At 37.0% G+C, this 22,666-nt stretch overlaps 1 protein-coding gene across 2 annotated transcripts in view; it reads left to right on the top strand.

The window, feature by feature from the left end:
• The window catches only part of LOC124138320 (transcription cofactor vestigial-like protein 2), a 31,769-nt gene that overhangs the window by 1,629 nt on the left and 7,474 nt on the right, over nt 1-22,666 (top strand). Inside the window, exons 1-2 of one of the 2 annotated variants that reach the window (XM_046504910.2) lie at nt 10,623-10,773; nt 11,058-11,316. In XM_046504910.2, coding sequence (XP_046360866.1) covers nt 10,699-10,773; nt 11,058-11,316 — 334 coding nt within the window. In that variant the 5' untranslated portion in view covers nt 10,623-10,698. Of the gene's footprint in view, nt 1-10,622; nt 10,774-11,057; nt 11,317-22,666 lie in introns of those variants that run through there. The other variant, XM_046504911.2, reaches the window with a different exon arrangement.

Consider the following 22,666-nt stretch of genomic DNA (forward strand, 5'->3'; position numbering starts at 1 on the left):
CAAACACATTTCATGTAGCAATTATGCAAACGTACGATTTACACTGCAGTATTTCAATGGCCTGACGTATGCATTCCCTCACACGTAACATAATGTTTCCATAACGCTTCTTCACACGAAGCTGTTTCTAGAATGATGTCTGTAGTTTTGATAGTCTTTACCATCCGTATTTATTGTATCAGTTAGTCCTGTCTGGTATCAATTGGCATCGTGTGGTATTGACATTATTTGCTATTGTCTGGTATCAGTTGGCATTGTCTGGTATTGACATTAATTGATATTGTCTGGCATCAGATGGCATTGTCTGGTATTGACATTAATTGATATTGTCTGGCATCACATGGTATTGTCTGGTATTGACATTAATTGATATTGTCTGGCATCAGCTGCCATTGTCTGGTATTGACATTAATTGATATTGTCTGTTATCAGATGGCAGTGTCTGGTATTGACATTAATTGATGTTGTCTGGCATCAGATGGCATTGCCTTGTATTGACATTAATTGATATTGTCTGGCATCAGATGGCATTGTCTGGTATTGACATTAATTGATATTGTCTGGAATCAGATGGCATTGTCTGGTATTGACATTAATTGATATTGTTGGCATCAGATGGCATTGTCTGGTATTGACATTAATTGATATTGTCTGGCATCAGATGGCATTGTCTGGTATTGACATTAATTGATATTGTCTGGCATCAGATGGCATTGTCTGGTATTGACATTAATTGATATTGTCTGGCATCAGATGGCATTGCCTTGTATTGACATTAATTGATATTGTCTGGCATCAGATGACATTGTCTGGTATTGACATTAATCGATATTGTCTGGCATCAGATGGCATTGTCTTGTATTGACATTATTTGATATTGTCTGGCATCAGATGGCATTGTCTGGTATTGACATTAATTGATATTGTCTGGCATCAGATGGCATTGTCTTGTATTGACATTATTTGATATTGCCTGGCATCAGATGGCATTGTTTGGTATTGACATTAATTGATATTGTCTGGCATCAGATGGCATTGCCTTGTATTGACATTAATTGATGTTGTCTGGCATCAGATGGCATTGTCTGGTATTGACATTAATTGATATTGTCTGGCATCAGATGGCATTGTCTGGTATTGACATTAATTGATATTGTCTGGCATCAGATGGCATTGTCTGGTATTGACATTATTTGATATTGTCTGACATCAGATGGCATTGTTTGGTATTGACATGTTGTGTTTGATTTTATCTGGTGACGGATGTTATGTAGCATTCCTTTATTCTGGCATTTCTTCATTTCAAACATGCATTTTTATGCAAACAGTGTTAATGGCGGGTGTTACGGGTAGGGCAGGATGTGCTTACCGTTTTCGCGAAAACCTGGTGTCAGTGATCCATTCATATAACTTCCATCGCTATTTTGCCTTTTACGCCCAAAGGAATCTGATTTTGTAGAATAATGGTTATTCTCTAGCGTTATTTATTTTTTTATAATGATAATGTCTGACTCTTGTATTGTTAGGCGCGAACCCTCCGTTCTTCAGATATATAGATACCTACTAAGGCAGATATTTATTGAAAACGAAAATGTAAATAACTGTATTAAATGTTACTGTTATCCCGAAATAGTGTTTCCGGGACGATCATGGTAAGTCACCAATACTGAAAAAATAGTCACGACAATTGTTCATTTATTTGATCATGGAAGATTTATTCAGACCAGATACCTCGGCCTAGTATGGAAATAAAAGCGACAAAGCTATTATCATATTCATAAGAAATCTCTGTCAAAAACAATTCGATTTTACGATCACGACTATATCATGAGCACTATCAAATAGTTATGATACCAGGTGTTCGCGAAAAACGTTAACGTATCCTGTCCCACCGGTGGCACCCGTCACAAACACATGCAAAGGTAAGTTATTTGTTCACCTAAAAACACGGGAACATATGGTACAGTATAAATAGGGAATTGCACCGGACATCATTTTTGTCACTGTTGCCTCAAATTTAGAAATGTCCCCCACGTGTCTACCATAAAACTTTTTGAAAGCTTTACTGAGGCCTTGAATGTGGTAAATGGATCAAACAACTTCTAAGCAAGAATTGTATGAGGCTCTTTGAAATCTTGGTACAAAGAGCGTGGTCGAAGGATTGTATGCCCTGTCCAGGGAAGACTTTGTGTTTGGCAGGAAGAAAATGGAATCAGACCAGGCGATATAATTCAGTAAGACAGAAATGACATGTTGGTGAAATACCATTATGTTTTATAACTGAAGATAAGTTAGACGTAGATAAGTGGATATTTATTTGTACGAATTCTTTTGTCAATATTAAAATATCCGTAATGATGTCTGTCTGTGGAGTGAGAGGCTGGCCTTGCGGGGTGAGTGAGTGAGTGTTTTATTCCGTTTTAAGCAATATTCCAGCAATATCACGGCAGAGGCACATATATCTTTGGAACAGTTTAGGTTATGCGTATGGAAATGCATTAGTAGGTCCTGAATCCTCAGTGGCAGTACTTTGAAATATATACAAGCAATCTCAACAGAGCAGCAGTCCTCACAGAGATTCTGCTTTCTGCTTTTAATTTAGTCATTAGTTTTTCAGTGTAAACAGTTCACAGTGTCTGTTTGCTGATAAACTGTCATACATAGAGATTACTGCTAATTTACCATATAGCGTTATGAAATATCCATGTCATTAGGCGAAAAATACAATTACACAAGTCAGTTTACAGGACTTCGGGTTTAACGTCATTTGTGAAAGCACTGAGTGAATGGTGAGTTGGTTGTCAGTACGTTTCAGTTATATAACGTTGTGTCAGCTGATGTGGGAGGAAAGTCCCAAGTGATGCAGATCATAGACGTTTACCACTTTAGTGAGGTGTGGTGAGGTGAAGTGAAGTGAAATAAACGTCGCGTCCAAGATGAACGCACTTATATAGCGACGTGCATGCACGTGAATATGTGTGACAATTTATAATGCTAGCACTTTGAGATACCATACCGCAGTTTAACATGAATACCCCACTCAGACACCCTCAGCCGGCCACTCCTTGTTTTAGCCCCTTAATGCCGAGCGCCAGACAAGGTAACAACAAGTACCATCTTTTAACGTATTTTTGTATGACGCGGCCGGGGATCGAACCCCGGACCTTCCGCTCTCCAGGCGGACGCTCTACCACTAGACCACGGAGACGGTCCACTTTTGTGAAACCTAAGAGTAAGTACTGACAAACCAAGGATCATAATCGGGGCACATCCAGATTTAAACCCAGGATCAGCGGATCCTGGCACAATTCAATTTCGGTGCTTGCCAACACCCGCCGTTGTGACTTCAAATGCGTTGTACAAATGAATTCGACTACTGGTAGCTGTCCCCCTTGAACGGCAACCGTAACTGCTCAAGCAAATTCTGCTTCATGAGAAATGCAGCAGAGGGTCAAGTGAAGAAGTGTATCATCCTGAGAATTATAAAATAGACGATGTCATGTCAAAGGTTACCACGACACATCTAAATCAGAAATACTGTTTTATCCCATATTGCCCTATATTGCCTCGTATTACCCTGTATTACCCTGTATTACCATGTATTACCCTGTATTATCATGTATTACCCTGTATTACCATAGCGATCTCCACATTGTAGACGCGGGATAAAGATTCAACTGCATGTAGATCCATTTATATAATTTACATTATTATTTTGCCTTTACGCCCAATGGAATATGTTTCGGAAGATAATCCAGACTGTTTGGTCTCGGGCGTTGACGTTTTATATATATATATTATGCCCCGTTCATATGCACAACATTTACTCACATAAGTAAATTTGCACATGTGTAACTATACACACATGTGTATATATAAATTTACTCTTCGTTCACATGAAAATTAACTCAAGTGTGTAAATAAGGTATGCAAATGGTGTAAGGCACACATATTCATCGGTATGTTCACGACTTTCAACATGAAAAGGTTGTTTTCGAATCATGAGAAGAGAGTTAACTTACAGAAATCTTCGCATGAAGCAACATGTGTTTGATTTAATATGTACACCAATTTGGACTCCTTGAGACCCAAAGAACACACCGTCCACCCAGCTCTGGGTGTCAGCATAAAAGTTGATATTGCTGTAGTCTGAATAGTGTCATTTTCAGAAGAGAGAACTGTTAACAATGTGTTTGGTGTTGGCAAAACAACAGATATATAGTAATTAGATCATCCTCTGACGTTGGCATAAACATTCACATTTCAACATATACATACAGTACAAATTTATATTTACATTTGCACCTGCTCCAGACATGATGTAAATTTGCTCCTGGTGCTAATATACATACATATGTAAACGCGTTCACATGACAAATATACACGCATATGAATAGAGGTGCATGTGAACGGGGTATAAGTCCTACACCTATCGACACATAGTTATCACATACGTTTTATACGTAACACGAATATTCCCCCATGTCTTTCGAAACTGGAAATATCTTTTTTGTGTGTGTCGTCAAACCCTTGACAAATTTCAATTTACTAAGGATCGGTTTGAATTTCTGTATAAAGAAACACTTTTAATGAATGAATGATCGGCGAAAACATGTGAGAATGTGCAATAAGCTTCGTGTAAAAGGATGTTTTTTAGAGGAGGTTATACTTTCTTAGCCAATGCACTTGATAGCTTAATCTTTTTATGATGTATATTCCGCCGTAAAATGAACAACGAAGTTCCATTCCATGTGTGTTTATGTGTACATTGTCTCATTTCTCGTCTGACGATGACCGTTTTTTCACCTTTCTTTATAATATATTCTGTGTGTCATGCTTTTATTGCATGATATGATTATGATTATAGAAGGGGTTTTGTTGCTTTTATATTCATGAATAATTATACATAAAACGTCAACACAAGAGAATAACGTCTTTATTATCGGCTGAAACAGATTCCATCAGCGTAAAGGGCAAAATAGCTTTGAGAATGATATGAATGGCCCACTGAAAATAGTCCTCGTTTGAAGAAACCCGATGCATTCATAATTGCGATTCATATTTTGTGATGCTGTACAATAAGGTACGGATGTAAATTACATTCAACCTATTTCAGTGGTTTTATTGTGTGAACGAGAATGACACGATGGTGTAGTTTTTTACATATAGCATTGACAATAAACATTGAAATGTTTGAACAGTTAATCGACTTTATTCTGTATACAAGTCTGGGGCGAAAAAGACCTAACATGATACGAGGGAGAAAAAACATACAAGTCCACCATTTGTCACATCGTCATGATGAAAATATACTACTCAAAAGAAGTTAACGAACAACCTTTCTTTCATATGATAACAGTTAATCTCTCATGCCGTGACAGCTTAACTATAGTAATGTGAAAGAATAGATTGTTATTTAACTTCTTTTTGAAGTATATTTAAAATGCGTGACAAGATATATATTTGAAAGAAAAGAAGCCACGTTAAATGTTACTTTATCATTGCTTTAATTATTTTAGGTTCACCAAAGGAAAAAAAACACTCGTATATTTATCACGTGACCTTCCGTCAGAATATATAACAATGCAAATGTAAATTACGACGTTTACCCTTGAGAATATTCAGTCTCGTTTATTGACGAAACAGATTCAAGCGGGTACAAAAGGTAAAAATAGTGAAAGGATTAAATGAAGAAAGTGGGATATTGTTTCATTCAAGAGGCATCATACCTGGTAAGAGCGCAACGATAAAATATATATTTTAACTGTTTTGCTGTAACAAAATATAATTTCTTTGGATATTCCCAACTCAATTTCAACCCGTAGACTTCCAATATCCATTTAAATGCACAACTCCAGAGAACAACGAATCTCCACCACGATTAGCTAAGAGTTATTTCCCTTTGAATGATGACATCTAATTCTGCGTCATACTCTCCTACCACCATAACTGTGAAGATACAAATCCCATTCTCAGGTTAAAGTTGTCTTTATTTCTGACCCGACTGATAAGTCATGCGTTAAACGGTTGAGCATATTTGCTGTTGTATGTTTACTATTTGCCCTTTTGTACGACGTATTGAAATATGATTGAAAATACAATATATAAAACATTTAAAAAAACATTTAGAAAAACTCATTTATGACTGTATTGCATATGCTCATCTGATTGGTCGGTAAAACTAAATGTTCTAACAAAACATATCTGATGCAATTAAGTATTTAGATTATTTTTATTTTTGTTGTTCGTCAGAGTTTAAAATAATTTGTTAACTATAATTCATGTAAACATTGTCTTATTTCCTAAAGGCTTACACTGTTTTTATTACTTTAAAAGTTCCAACCGAATTCATTGTACATATTTCAAAACCAGCACCGTTACTATGGACGAAACCAGGCGCCGATCATTAACCCTTTTAGACATACTTATCTCCCCTTGACCGAGATCGCCATGCATTGACCAAATCCACTATGAATAGGATGCCAGTGCATGGATTTTCAACGATCCCGTCCTCAGTTTCAAGACGTGAAGATGAATACACACAGTTTCCCATACCTACGATTTTGCGATCTTATGGTTTTCTGCGAATAACTTTAAATCAGTTGTTGACAGTGCTACGATCTCTTGTCTCAAATATGCTAAATCAATTGTTTGGATTTACTTGCTTTAATCGCGGTAAATTCGATTGCTTATTTATATTGCCGATGTACAAGCTAAATACGCATTCTTTTAGAAACATCGATCTAAAGCTAGGTGTACATTTAAGAGGAACATTCTCTCATTTAATTGTATATTCTCACGAAAGGCTTTATGAAACTTCAAAATTTGAACGTCATGCACAAACGAAAAAAGGTCATATATGTGTTTGCATTTTTTCTTCCACAAAGGCTTTTAGTTGTGTCATACAGATTCATTTAAGACATTTATTATACTCTTCGAGGCACCTTCTTAACGAATCCCCCTCCCTTCCTCTCCACCATACCATCACCCCACGGGACTAATACCTGCCACACGTGTTGGCCATACGCTCCGCTGTTCCTCCGCATCAATTAAGTTAATTAACACTTCACTATTGAAACCTGGTCTCGTAGATCTAGCTCTAAAGCACTTCTCAATTTCTGTTGTTTTTGTCAAGATGTTTAACATGTTTTTGGCCACTTCAATGACCGACATGGGAGCATTATTCGTGGACGGTGTTGAAGCTCTAGTGGGTCTTGATAAGAAGGCTGACACATGAATTCTGAACATGTTAGTAAGTTGGTAATATATGAATAAGACTGATATAACTTTATAATGGATAGAAATGCTTGGAATATTTTGATTGAAAACATGACGCCCATAAGCCCCCTGCTACAATGAGTGTAAGACAACTATATAAAATAATAAGGAACAAGCATTTTCCCCATGTTTTGAATTTATGAAGAGAGAGAGAGAGAGAGAGAGAGAGGGAGAGAGAGAGAGAGGAAGAAAGTTTCAACATCGACATTATAGTCACCGAGTTAATAAAACACTTGCATTTCTCAAAGAATACTCTTAATTTGAATACTCTGTATTTGTTTGAATATATTTCATCCACAAAACTCAATTTGTAAATTAAGACATTAGACATTAACATCGGTGGCGCTCCTCATCATGTTGAAAAACCTGGTTGCTGTAGTAACATTTGAGTCACTTTGAGGTGATATTATTTCAGCAGTTGACAGTATTTCACACACAATAACCCAGTGTATAGTATTATAGTGTACAGTGTATTACTTTGATGCCTGTTGTAGTTCACGATTTGCTCTGAAACATAACGTCTCGAAGCACGCTGATACAGAAACACCATGAGCATGTTGATTTCCCTGCATGTATGATACATGACACCATGGATAATCATATGTGTTAGACAGTAACACGGGAGCCTCATGTAAATACATGTACATATATGTTGATACCTACAATGTTAGCAGGCAAGAAGTTCCGTCATTCCGTGTAGTCTCTCCGAGAGAGAACAAATACAAATCGGTTGAGAAAATACATTTTTACTTTTAGTTGCCTCACCATTAGGAGATAAGAGGAGCGTTGTTAGGTTCAGTCATTCCTGGTGATATCAGGACGTTGAATCAATGTAGTTCACAGTGAAGTCCAACATTGCTAAAACTAGAGAGACCATATACGTCTCTGTTTAAACACATAAGAACTGGCATCTAGAGCAGAATAAAATAGAAAAAAATATAAGTCGCATCGGAAAGCTGTAAAGTAATTCATAAATACAACGTGATAAAAGAATTTGTAAGGAGGCAAGTGTAAGCCTACCTGTACAATATAAAAGAATGGAAAAATTATTTTTTCTTGTACCTTTTTTCAGTAGAGTAGCACAAGCTTACCCTGTTCGCCAACACCTAGTGTTATCACAGAGTATCAGTGATGCATTCATATATTTCACACTCTTTTGCCTTTTACGCCCAATGGAATCTCCTTCGTCAGATAATCGTGACTGGTTATCCGCTGGGGTTGACGTTTTATATTCCTAAAAAATATCAAAAATATATCCCAATAAAATTCATGTCTGTTGTTGATATCAGGTTATCAATGACGTGTACTTCATTTAATTAATTATATCAAATTTAAATGTAAGAATATGTCTGTCAACATGTGCAACGAACTGCTCGTAAGTGGAACGTGTGACAGTGGACGTTATATTGGCCACACTGTCAAACACAGTCAGATCTTAAATATCGATGTGGATCATTTATCATCTTTCAATGCTTATCATGCGTGTAGTGACTTTTTGGACCAAGAACAATGTCAAGAACCTGGTATTATTAACACTGAAATTTATTTTTATGTCCAGCGCTATTCCAGCAGCTCCAGCCTTTGGTGCCTACATTTCAACTTTTGAGTTACAATCGCGCATGCTCATTCTACGAAGATTTCAAAGCGCATCGTGTGACTTTTGTATCAAAAGTTGATTGATTAGGGTTACAACATTCACGGCCGTAGTAAAGCCTTCAAAACGTTTATGGTAGAAAAGTGGAAAACATTTCCAAATTTGACGCATCAGTGACAAATATATTGTCTGGTGCAATTCCGTATTTTGACTTGTACCTTATGTTTCCGTGTGTTTTTCTGGTGAACAATTGACTTGCTTGTACGTGTGTTTGTGACGGGTGCCACCGGTGGGGCAGGATATGCTTACGTTTTTGGGAAAAGCTGGTATCACCTCTATTTGACTGGGATTCATAAATATAATAATAATACAAAACGTCAACGCCAGAGAATATCCGCCGAAACAGATTCCTTTTGGCGGAAAGACAACATAGGGTAGAAAATTATATAAACGAATCCCTGAAAATCAGTGATTACACAAGGTGACACACGGTTTTCGCACGATTATTGATATAGTAAAAAAAATGAAACTTTCAGAAAACAATTCTTATGATTGTGGAAAGGGTTTTAACGATTTTATTACAGCATCATATCTTCAATTTGGATGATCTCAGTTTACGAAGTTTGTCCTACGTTGTTTATTATCCGCTTAGTGATATTTTCGATCAGAGTGTTGGAGTGCGTGTCTTGTCATAGTTCCAGTGGCGTCGATATATTGGCTGCTGCACACCAGATGAGGAATCACAAAACAGTAGTATGAATGGTTCTCGTAACGCCTTTACGACCGATGTATCCGAGTACAATAGGTGCTGAAGTGACAGTTTCGTGCTGATTTGCGTGATATACAGGTGCTTAGCATTTCACTATCTGCACCCCATAAACATTGTACACAATGCGAGGAAGCTAAGACATACTGACATATGCAAGTATACGAAGGCGAATTCAGAAGGAGAATGAAAGGGGTAACATCGTTGACATTTGGAATTGTCAGCAATAAACAATGTTAACGTTGAAATTGATATTTTGTATGGACATCGTTGATAGCTAAAAATTCTCTTTTCATATACCCGCGTGTATATTTTATTCAACGTATTCAAATCGTGTGCATGTTCAAACTAACACAGCAATCGTCTTTTCTGTTTCTTAAAGTGCATTCGTTTTCAACCATCAAACGCTGTATAATTCTAATATTAGTTCTCAAAATGGTGTTAGGGAGACAATTACGTTTTTCAATCAAGAACAACCTCATGTAGGAATGGCAATAATTATCATTATTATCAAATGAATTGATATGGGTTAACATTAATGGTTCATGGTACAACTAAACGGTGTAATTTTGTACGCGCTGCAGATATTAGGTTCTGTTCATACCAAGGAATCTTTATTCCAAGAAACACGAAAGCTGTAAGGGAAAGGGGGGAAGATATTGTGTGCGCCCGTATCTAACACGTGTTGGTGAAGCTGGGGGTCCGAGAACAATACGATACTCTCTTCACCTAGCATCGCTGGCCGATTTGCGAAATTTGAGACCAAACATAAATATAACACGGTCCCGATCACCGGGGTAGCTACATCATCCTTAGGCACCGCTTGTCGCAAAGTCTGGGAACTCTGCTTTAATCTGATTGGCCTCAGTCAGCTGTCAATCACGGCAGGGGGCGGACGTCAGAGAAAACAAGCGCCCAGCGCGGCAATCGTTCTAGATGTCGTTACAAAGCTGCCCCGCCCCTCAAATTCCGAACATGAAGAAATACAATTCCACGTACTCATGGCAGTGTTGAAATCGTCTCATGGTAGCAACGGATAACGGTGTGTGGGGTTTGGAGAATGACTTGCGTCGATCTTATGTATCAGTTTTATTCACCTTATTTTCCGTACAAATCAGCCAGCGATGAAAATCAGGTAAGAGGAGCAGGGCTTCAAGAAGCTGACAACTTTTGTAATTGAATTCTAGCAATACTTTAATTGTATCTTTCGATAAGGGCATAATTGCATGACAAATAGTCGCGGTTGGAAGCATACCAATAGGGACTCTCTAACATACTTCACGCTCCCGACATTACCAGTGATTCTTGCCCTGTCTGCCTAGACTATAAGCTATAAATTCCATTCTCACAAATACTCCACACATCACATAGCCAGAAATTCGCTGCCACCGATGTTTAATACGAATGTGCACGTTTCAGAAATTCGGCGTTCCGTCGATGTATGAGAGTCCTCATGCCGGACATTATGTAGAAGGCAGTCCCGGATCCGAACGGGACGGCGAACCAGCTAAGGAAAATCAACCAAAAGGATCTCAGTACCTGAACCCAAACTGTCTCCTACTTACATACTTCTCTGGAGATATTGCCTCCGTTGTGGACGAACATTTTAGTCGAGCTCTCAGTCAACCAAGCAGCTATACGATAGACAGACAAGGGAGCAAGACATACTCCAGATCAGGTAAGTGCAAGTTTCATGCATTTGAAAATTTAATATTTTAAGAAAAGACCTTATTGAAATGATATTTGAAGTCAATAGTTATTTAAATTAGGTCTTAAGGATTTATTTGAGGTGCCACATATAATACCAGTTCAATAAATTTGAAATTATTTTTCAATAATCGGAATATTGGTGATGGGGAATATTTGTCATTACCGTCACTGTCAAAGCTATTGATGCTTCGTTTGCTCCATTGGTCATTATCTTGATGAATATACATTATATCTAATCCTTCTAATTCCACCATTAGGGAAATGTAACGTTATTATCAACACTGAATTTATGTGACTGGACATAAACATGCATTTTAAGATTTTTCATAGATCATATCACTTCAAGCAAAAACATGATCAGATAATTCCCTATCCGACTTAATGTTTATGAAATATGGTAATAAATATATTTTACATTTCGAGTTGTATATCTCTTAATGGAAAAATCATCGATAATTATTATTCACCAGATAAAGAAACATTTATATTAATTATTAAGATGATTTCCTTCAACGTCATTTATATCTGCACTATCATGATGAGAGATTAGAACAATAGTCACACGTGTTTAATATGTGGGCCCAATGCTAGGATGTATATTGTCACGTGACCTATCAACCTGCACTTGGAACTCAAATATGCTCTGTTTATTTGCTCTGATTAACTACCATTTGGTTTACCAAATGTTCCTTATTTATTAAGTCACAAGGTCATTAATAATTATATGGTGTTTCGATTTTTTTCAAAACCATCATCCAAAAGTAACCGGAAGGAAAGGTTGTAATTTTGAAATCATTTTCTAAAGGAAGGCTTTCCTACAATTAGTGCAAATAATAACTAAGATATTGGGAAACAATCCAGAGAGATTGATGAGGTTTGGCGTATCTAACGCTAGTTACCCACTTACACATTTCCAGTACTAATTAATTAAATAATCCAGCAAATACGCCCCAGTTCATATGATCCTACTTTTATAGCAACCTTGCTAACTAAAGAGAAAACATCCACGATATGAATAATGAGATTTAGTGCTAACTGTTATGAACCCTAAACTCGCACTGTTAGCTAATCGTGTCCAGAGTACACTTCTTTAGAACATGTTCAAATAAGACATATTGTTTATTATATTAGTTTAATGATTTGTTTATACGTCGACAATAGTTTCAGTTTCAAGTCAAGATGTGTTCTCTATTTCAATTTGAATGATGCGTGTTTGTAAACCAACCTCCGCAAATATGTCTACCATTAGCTGCGGAACTGACACCTATCGATGTGACGCAACAGCACGAGTTCCTAACGTGATGGCGTCATCAATGACTTTCCCATGCCCGCGTCAGCAAGACGTTATGGTAATGCCATCATGTAAAGTGGAAGTTACCTAAAGTGTGCCAACGACTCTTCAACCCACCCACACCTATGCAATATAGATCAAGTACATGTCATTATAAAATCAGCTGATGATGTCAGGCAGTAGATTAGAGATCAATTTCACTCGGTTCTTGATGCTTTTGATTACCCTATAAAACATGTTGGGTTTAATAGGTAGTGATTCAAAAAGACATGCTCATGATATAGTCGGATTCGTAGAGTCGGATCTGCTTTTGGGAGAGAGTTCTGAATATGGAAAGGGTTTTGTCGCGTTTATTCCCATAGTATATGTTAACTAAAGTTATATATATCTAGTGAAGTTTTGTCAATTGTCAGATCAATTTCATTTGGCTCGTGACATTGTTCTGTTTCTGAAAGTCTATCATCAATTTGAGGGTTTTGATTTCATACACGAACTCAGCTGATCCTATTAATCTGCAGACAGATTATCAATTTCTGATCTTTCCTGTTTGAGTTTTTAAAAAAAAGTTTTATAAGAAAAAAATCTTCACTGACTGACCCCTATTTGAAAACTAACAACTCAAGTTTCACCATTTTGAACTCTTTGAGTAAACATGATAGCGAAAGACTGATGTAACAGATCGCCTGATACCAAATGGTTCTGTGTAGGAGCTCGCTTCATCAACGTACTTCTATTTATACTACACAACGCTCATTGATTTTTATCGCGAAACAATAAGCTTTGAAACGTTTACAGTCTGTTACACTTGCAAAGGCAAGCAAAATATAAAAATTGAAAGAGGTTATTTATGTGTCTTCTTAATGATATGTGAGAAAACACGAAACTTCGCAATAAAACAACAGCAAACACGTTGTTTTCTTAAAGAAAAATATCAAGATCGTCAAGTCACGAAATCAGCGCTCAAAGGCCTGTCCTGTCGACAATACCAATGTACCACCCCCGTCCCTTCCTGCTTGAATTAAACCGAGGCTCATACATAGCATATGTCTTCACATTCAAATTACAACTTTGGAAAAAAAACCTCTTTTATCGTATCGTTTCTCTGTGTGTTTTAGTTTGGCCGTCATTGGCGCAGAATTTGGTTACGATTTTTTACGGTCTTCGTTATCTTGTATCGCCGATTGTTGCAACCGGAGCATATCCTGAACAGGCTTCGTTTCGTTTTTATTTTCCAACTTTTTGTATTCCCTTAACACGGTAGTTTCAAATTCATTGACACTTCCATTCAAGGTTTAACTTTTTAACTGGTCTCAAAGCAACGTTTTTTAAATTTCTCAGCTAATTTTTGAAAACTATCTTCAACGTTTGAATATCTGTTTGAAGTTAAGTTAATATCTTACACGAGGGCTTTGCTCTCCAACTGTTACAAGATCACACAGTATCACTGCTTGTCACTGTACCAGTTTTACTTGGCACATGTTGGCATTGGTTCGGGATGCCCGAATTCTTTCTGGTAACGCTGCCACACTCTGTTGTCAAATAAATTTGTCGTTGTTGGTTCCCGAAGGGGTATACCAGTGCACCAAGAAACAGTACCATCTAAGTAGGAGTTCGTAAATTGTTTTAGAAACACTTAATGAAGTATATCCAGCGTATTATTTAGGTGTAGTCATTTTTGTGACACAGTGAGGCACATTACGTATATACAATAAAAGATTGAATAATATATTTTGATCATATTGAATAAATACAGACACGACAACATAAGCATTTCGGGATGGGGCAGGATACGTTCACCGTTTCGCGAACACCTGGTATCATCACTATTGGATAGTGGTTCCTAAACACAGGCTCATGATATAGTCAGAATCGCACAGGGGACGGTTGTTTACCTAATCCATGTACCGGTAGCGTTCTTGAACCTTAAAATATTGTGTTGCTCTCAAATCGCATTTTTACCTAATCCATTCAATCCTTTTCTCAATAAGTATTCCAATGATAAAGAACACCATTGTCCACAAGGTACTGATAATAATGTAGCATGTACTTATTGTACAACATAGCACAGCACAGCACAGCACAGCACAGCACAGCACAGCACAGCACATAACAGCACAATCTCATCAAAGAGAACCCGCAACTTGACCATCTCATACTGGATAACGTCTTACCTTTATTCGGAGGACCATACGGACATACTGCTAAACACATTGTGGAATATTTATGGGACGATATTAAATATCCATAAGACACCACGTTTAACAGCTTCTCAGACACGATCTTACACGAGTCCTTGTGGTTACCAAATTGCCAGACGCATACCCAGACAAACCAACTATAATTCATACAAGTGTACATTCATCAACCATCACCCCCACCTCACCCACCTCCAACCCAGACGGGCACATGTTCTCACAAATTAAAACTAGTTTTCAACCAACAACTGGAACACGGTTCTAACCAATGTAACCAACTGTTTGGCAGCACAAAGTTAGAGCAATTAATTCTTTAGTTGCCAGACGGGCTGAGTCGCCCCTTCATTATCAGCACCCCGCTCGTCTTGCACGTGCTGTCTGCTGACCTCAACAGGGCTATTTCTCCATGTCAGTGGTCAGTCTGCACGTGCTGCTCATATGTTGTAGGCTGATTGACCACTTCTCCGTCGGGCACCTGTCTCCGTCAGCTGAGAGATTGTAGTTTCAGGGAGAACCTTCGGGGTGTGTTTATAGAACCGGATGCTAACATGCACAGCCAGTATACCAGTCTGTATCAAGAATCAAGAATCAAGAATTTTTATTGTACAGAACACCCTCGTAGGGTAGGGTACAAACTATCTACATGTGGGCATGTATATAATTCTAGACATGAGAGGTAGATATACATGATGTACGTTATACATAGAGGTATTACATGTTATTTCATTTACATTATATAAACATTTATGTATATCATGAGGTGGCTGGTAGCGTACACTTAGTGTTGATACTGCATTGATGGACTAGAAAGGGTATTTCTCATGGCCTTAGCTTAAACATGTGGAATACAGTCCTGGCAACAAGACTTGGCCATTCTTTTGGTGGGTTCATAAATTGTTGTATGTAACATCTCGGATGTGAAGGGCTTGCTGTATTTGATTGAATATTATTTGCTGCTGCATACACACGGCTCTGTAAATAACAAAGATCATAAAGGTCAAAATCCTCTTTATTTTTGATAACGGTATGATTGCATAAACGTTATCGCGTATATAGCTTTTTTATTATTTTCATCATTTAACAGTTAGCTTAACTCCCGGGCAAACTATAACATACACCATGTTTGATGGCTGAAAATGAAACAAACAACAAATGTTATTTCGATAGTCATGTATTGATACGGGTATCGAAGATGTGCTTGGACTTTACCTTGGTAGTGTTCCGGCGACTGTTTTCAGCCTGGTAACGTTTTGAGAACGTTTAAAATGTTTTGGTCAAATCCAATTTTCAAGTGTATACTTTCTTTTGATCGGCAGTGTATGATGCGTAAGGTTATGTAAAAACATACAGTGTCTGTGTCGGTGTTAAAACGTGTAAAATTATAAGCAGGACGACTAAATGTATTGTTTATTACTTTGTACATTTACACATACACGTCTTAATTACTGTAAATATTATATTAAAGTACTCAAACAACAGCTTCCTTCACATCATACGGCTATGCTGAGGATAAAGCGTTTGAGATAGAATTGCAATTTTTCATTATTATGATACGTCTTTCATCTTTCTGTATGTAAGAATTCTTTTTCAAAATTAATCCCCGATTTGTGTTTTGTTTTTTTATGTTATTTTCGCCGCATACTGATACCGCACAGGAACATGTACCCATTTCAAAGAGACATCACATACATCAAGCAGATAAAACTATAAGAACAAAACATGTTTCCGAATTATAGATGCCATCCAACCTTTCGACATATCTTACATTTCCTGGCAATGTTCTACAATATTTCATGTTATCACTGTTGGGTTGTCTTGTACATAAATTGGCGCGTTTTCAAAACACGACAGGACGATTCCGTGTTCGTAATATCTGATCCAGTCGAAGTTTTTATTTCACCCTCGCCCTTTCAACAGGAGGCCTTCAGACAATACGCGCAGCCTCAGAGCTGACTCCGTCTTTTCGCTGGGTCGTATCTTAGCTTGAATCTCGGGGCACGAGATGGGGAGACAGGGGAATAGAAAAATACCCCCCTCCCGTGAAAATATATCTACCTCCACAAGTGAAAACACCCACCGTGCTCGCCACCAGCGACATCGGGAGGGTTCGGTTGGTTTGAAGGTTACAACGCACGTCATATATGTACGTTGATCATGTGTAATTTACAATAATGAAACTGCACTATTTATTGAGAAGGTTAGTATTTATTATCAGTATTGAAAATATTTTTGAAGTTTATTTTTACAACTTTGATGAAAGGAAATTGTTACATTTGATCCTGTCATAACCGAAAAGAAAAGTGTTTTTTTTTTAATATCAAATGTCTATAATATGCTGGACCCAACTACACAAAGCGATCTTACCGCTAAGATGATCTTAACTCCCATACTTTTACATAGGCTTACAATAGTCTTAGCGCTAAGATCGTTTTGTGCAAGTGGGTCCTGGTGTTTCAAAAAGTTGAAACGTTCACATATGCGTGTGTATCTGCTTGGATGTTTGCTGTAATTAATGTAACAACTAATAAGATGATTAATTAGATTAAACTATTATTTGGTTTAAGGATGACGTGTTATGCTTCACTCAAGGAGTTTGAATTTGTTAACGTTCATTACGCCGTACACAGACAAAAAATGTTTTCCATCAACATGTACAGACACAACAGACCGAAATTGATTGCAACGCCATTTTATGAGTTTGCTATAATCAAGTTACTTTATAGTTATGAGTTTGATTTTACTTATCTATATACTATTAATATCGCTTTATACTTTTCTTGCAATCGACCCAGATTAAACGTACTTTCGTTGAATCTGACGTATAGAGTGAGACCTTATCTGTACGGACACCCGGTGTTCTGGACTAGTGACAGCGGGAACAACATGTTTAATACTCCGTGTCGTGATGGTCACACTGGTATTACGTTACCAAGGTAACGGTACTGCGCATGAAGAAACCCGTTCACTTCCATGCGTTTAATTCTCATTCTCCGGCCAACACGGTAAGACAACCGACATGTCTCGTTCACAAAGTATTGTAAATATAAAACGTCATGGCTAGAGTATAGCCAGTCTCGTTTATCTGCCGAAACAAATTCCATTGGGTGTAAATGGCAAAATAGCGGTAAAACATTATATGAATGGATCACTGACAATCAGTGATGACACCAGGTGTTCGCGAAAAGGGTACGCATGTCATTTTCAGTTAAACCCCGTGACTATTAATGAAATCGAGCATAGTTGCATACTAAGATTGATACTATGACGCACACTTAATTAAGATGTACACAAAGATGCTTATGCCCCAACAACTACTCGAGTTTAATAGCTCGGGATTTATAACACTCTTGTCACGATATGGCTGAAATATTGCCGATGTGACGTTAAATTTTAACTCCCTCACCCACTCACTATAACACTCTTATCAAACACCAATAGTTATCATTGAAAGAAACGAAGGTATGTCAAAGAGTATAGATTATACACAGACACAAAACAATTTCCGGAAACACGTATAGATCATGTGTACTTAAAAAAAACATGGTTCTCACTTCATCATTGAAGTGTTGATTTGCCGGGGAAGTGACGTTTCAAATGCGCCATCTGTTCGCTTGTCACTGTACTAATCGCCGGATTTGACCGCCATGGGGCGCTGAGAAGCGCCTGTGTATCATTATGCATTTCGGGTAAAGCTACAATTTCAGTTTTATAAGAAAATTTTGTTCCTTGTCAAGAAATGTTGCTAGTTCTCCATGATGGATTGCCCAGTGAGGTTTTTGTTTATGAGAGGCCTCCAAAAGTAGACCATCTTTAACGAAGCGACAAAAAAAAGTGGAAGTGTTTGAAAAGAAAACCTCAAGTGGGATGTGTGTTTGGAAGTTTTATACACAAATTCCTCATTGAAAAATATAAAACATAAGACATTTTGAAAAGTAGCTTTCACCCTTTGAAGAAAAAGAAATATTTATAGTTCGATATAATATTACCATATGATTAATATTGCATATACACTTATAAAGCAGATCATCATCATCATCATCATCATCATCATCATCATCATCATTATCATCACCATCATCGTTTATCATTATTGTTGTTATTATTGTAATTATTATTATTATTATTATTATTATTATTTACAGAATAATATATAAATGCAGCAATTATTATTATTATTATTATTATTATTATTGAAACAGTAGGGAAATGTAGACAGGCTTTCGTGCCTTGCCATGTGGTGATCGCTACGGTCAGCACCTGACGTCACGAAGGTCCGTTTCCCACCGAACTTACTGTACGGACATAGCGAGCGCCGTCCATACACCTGGACTACTTGTGATTCAATAAACCTTTTCCTCCGAACAAACTAGCCAAAGCCGCGCGCATACATTCCCATATCGGAATATTTGGTATCAAAATTCGTGGTATCCGGCCCAACCGGTATTAATATACCCAATAACAGGAGGCTTTGTATTTTATATGTTTATAAACACAGACACAGAAACGTACAATGTTGCCTGACCATCTGTGAAATCATAAAGAATAATTTTGTACAAATATATTCCCACCATAGGATATAGTAAGGCTTAAATGAAAACACTCTCCGGAATGGGAGAACATGATGCATTCTCTAACCGGTGACGTTGTGATACAATGGAATTTAAATAAGATAACCTACGATTACATAGTGATGCACAATACAGAAAACCCCGCATTAGCACAACAAAAATGGTTATTAAAATTAAATGAAAACAACATGTATTTAAGATAAGATGAAATGAAATATATTTATTGAAACAACAGAGACAAAATAGACATACACACAAGCAGTAGGTATTAAAATACATGTAACATGTAGAGCATATTTACAAAAAAAGGTAAAAGAAACAAATAATATAATATGTTAGATATACAATTCGGACATTATTGCCTAAAATTGTAAACATGGTGAGACATATTATTTATGGTGTTGACATCATTATTTTAAAAAAATGCATAAGAATAAACCATCTTCGTCAACTTGTCTAAAATTATTAAAATATTTATATATAAGGAAGAGGATTTCGGGATGTCAACATGTTCATTCGGGGAACACAACGTTTCGGAGTATATGCTTACACCTTCATCTGGTAAATTCTCTTCCTTATGTGTATCACTTCTAAATGCCTTTCAAACACTTAATATTTATATAATATTTATACTTTATATAGGAGAGATCTTTGATATCATATATGTCATAACTTTCTACCTGTCTGCTCATAAGGAAGAGAATTTTATGGATGTCAACTTTTTTATTATGAGGAACACAACGTTTCGGAGTAAATGCTTACTCCTTCTTCACCTGATGAAGGAGTAAGCATATACTCCGAAACGTTGTGTTCCTCATAATATAGAAGTTGACATCCATAAAATTCTCTTCCTTATGAGTATCACTTAAAAATGCCTTTCAAAGACCTTTCACCTCATAGTTTATTGTTTTCACAACTTAATACAGCCATTTAATAACATTGAGTTCGTGTACCAACACTGAACCAACGACCTGTGTAAATGGGTAGGGTGGTCCGTCTGTCTTTAAGTCCGCTTGTACACAAACACACGGAAGATGGCATCACTGTAAGAATGCTACAGGGACGTGGAGTAAACTCAGGCCCCGTACTGTACCGAGTTGTCGAGTAACAGTGACCTTGTAGTAGAGGGATGACATTGAATTTGGTCAAACTAACACACCTGTGATTGTTGTCGTTAAGGGCAGGTATTTGCTTAGGCATTACCGTGGTAATCCATTGTCAACATCGTGCAAGAAATAAAGAATCGAAAGTGAAACGAAGAAATCCCTACACATTTCTCATGGTCATAGATGCAGGATAAAAAATCGGTCGCCAAATTTTTGATGATATTCTCATATTTGATAATGTTGTGTTTCAACTTAGCCAATACTTCAGACTTTGTTGTTGTGTGGATATAAGCTTTGTTTGATACGCTTTAAGTTACAATGTTCAAGCAACTCCATTGCGAATGCGATGCTTTTAGATTCATTTCTAAAATCAAGCATTAACACATGTACAAATCTTAAATTGACTTTTTAATTGTCTGTGAGTGATGCAAACCAAATAAAAAGAGCCGGAACAATGTTGTATACATGTATTGTGAAAATTAAGTAACAGTACAGAGGGATTTGCATTTGATTGTATTTGGGAATTGTTTGGTTAGATGGTTGGATGGTTGGATGTTTGGTACTGAATAACATTACATTTCAAATATGGCGTTTTTGAAACAGCTAATACAGCCATCAGTAAAGATGTTTTTTTAAAGGTTGAACGTATGTCATGTGTTTTATAATTAAACTCATGCTGAATGTTTTGCCTTTTTAAATCCTCCTCAATCTTCCGAATTCTTGCAACCCATCAACATAATTAGAGGCTCCGCACAACATGACCTTTACGTGCTACAAATTAAGACTTAACAAACTTACGTAAACCGTGGCGCAGTTTTGGCAAATAAGTTACAAATCATCGAACTAGTTTGACAAGTTGTTGGAAAACACTCAGCCCGTGTAGGGATTATAAGCTTGTCGTGTGCTAATTAGAATAATTATAAAAAAGTCATTAAAGGAAATCTAGAATTAGACATTCTTAACTTCAAACCAAGAGCAAATCTGACACGCTTGTTTCACACATGGAACTGCTTTCCTTCAACGTGCGCAACTAGCTTTAACTCCGTTCCCGCCTTGAGTAACTCAATTACTGAATTTGCGCTGACTTCCGGGAGGAAATATGAACCGATAATTTGCTTTATATATCATTTAATCACATGAATAATCGCTGTTTAACGCCAGTATATCCCTCAACACTCGTTGGAAGGAGATTTAAAGACGGTGGTTTTCAAACAAACGTCCGGAGTGCACGTGGAAGTTGTTATAACTGTTAGATCATTAGTGGTTTGGTAAATAGGATGTTCTACCTCCATTTTGAAATTTGTTTTCTGTATAATTCTCTTTACCTGTCAGGTGAATTTAGAAATGCAACATTGAAAAATTGTTTGCTTTGGATTGCCTCTGCGTTAAACTGCGGGCAAAAGAAAATATACACGCATGTTTGATGGTGGCTTAAAATTAAAGAAAAAAGAAAGTTTGTACCATTTATCCATATTTGATGGTGGTTAAAATGAATCAAACAAGACATGGTTATTCGATGGTGATGTATTTGATACAAGTATCGTAGTTGTGTTTGGGATCTTAAGTTTGCAGCGTTTCGGCGAATGTTTTCAGGCTGGTAACGTTTTGATATGTACTGTTTTTGGCAAATTTAATTATCATGTGCATACGCTTTTTTGTCGGCAGTTTATTTAAGAAAGAATGCCTATGTTCTCATCGGTAACCTTGGCATTTCGGAATTATCAATCCATTTTGTTTGAGATTGAACGTGCAAAGGGGCATTACAAAGATTTGTCGATTTTGTAATAACGTCCATGCGTATTGATAACAAACAAAACATTGTTGACACGCTATCAGCGAACGCTTTATTCGGTGAAATATACATGATAAAGAGCATATATAACCAGAAAGAAGACAGTACTAGATTTAACAACCTTTTCAAGCAACTTTGGAAGGTTATGTTTCAGTCCAGACAAAGTAAGACATGTACTCTTTGACAGTGACAGTATAGACAACTGGTGTTATTTGTCTTTGATTGACTGATATCAACAAGTTTTCAGTTCCGTTAAACAGATTTACATAGCCCCTAAGATGTGCTTCCAATCCCCAGGGGTATTATTGCAACCTCAAATTAATTTGCATCGAGCGCGAGGAGACATCATGTGAAATATTATCGCAC

The sequence above is a fragment of the Haliotis rufescens genome, unplaced genomic scaffold (genome assembly GCF_023055435.1).
Source record: "Haliotis rufescens isolate VD_foot unplaced genomic scaffold, xgHalRufe1.0.p SCAF_5, whole genome shotgun sequence".
NCBI lineage: Eukaryota > Metazoa > Mollusca > Gastropoda > Lepetellida > Haliotidae > Haliotis > Haliotis rufescens.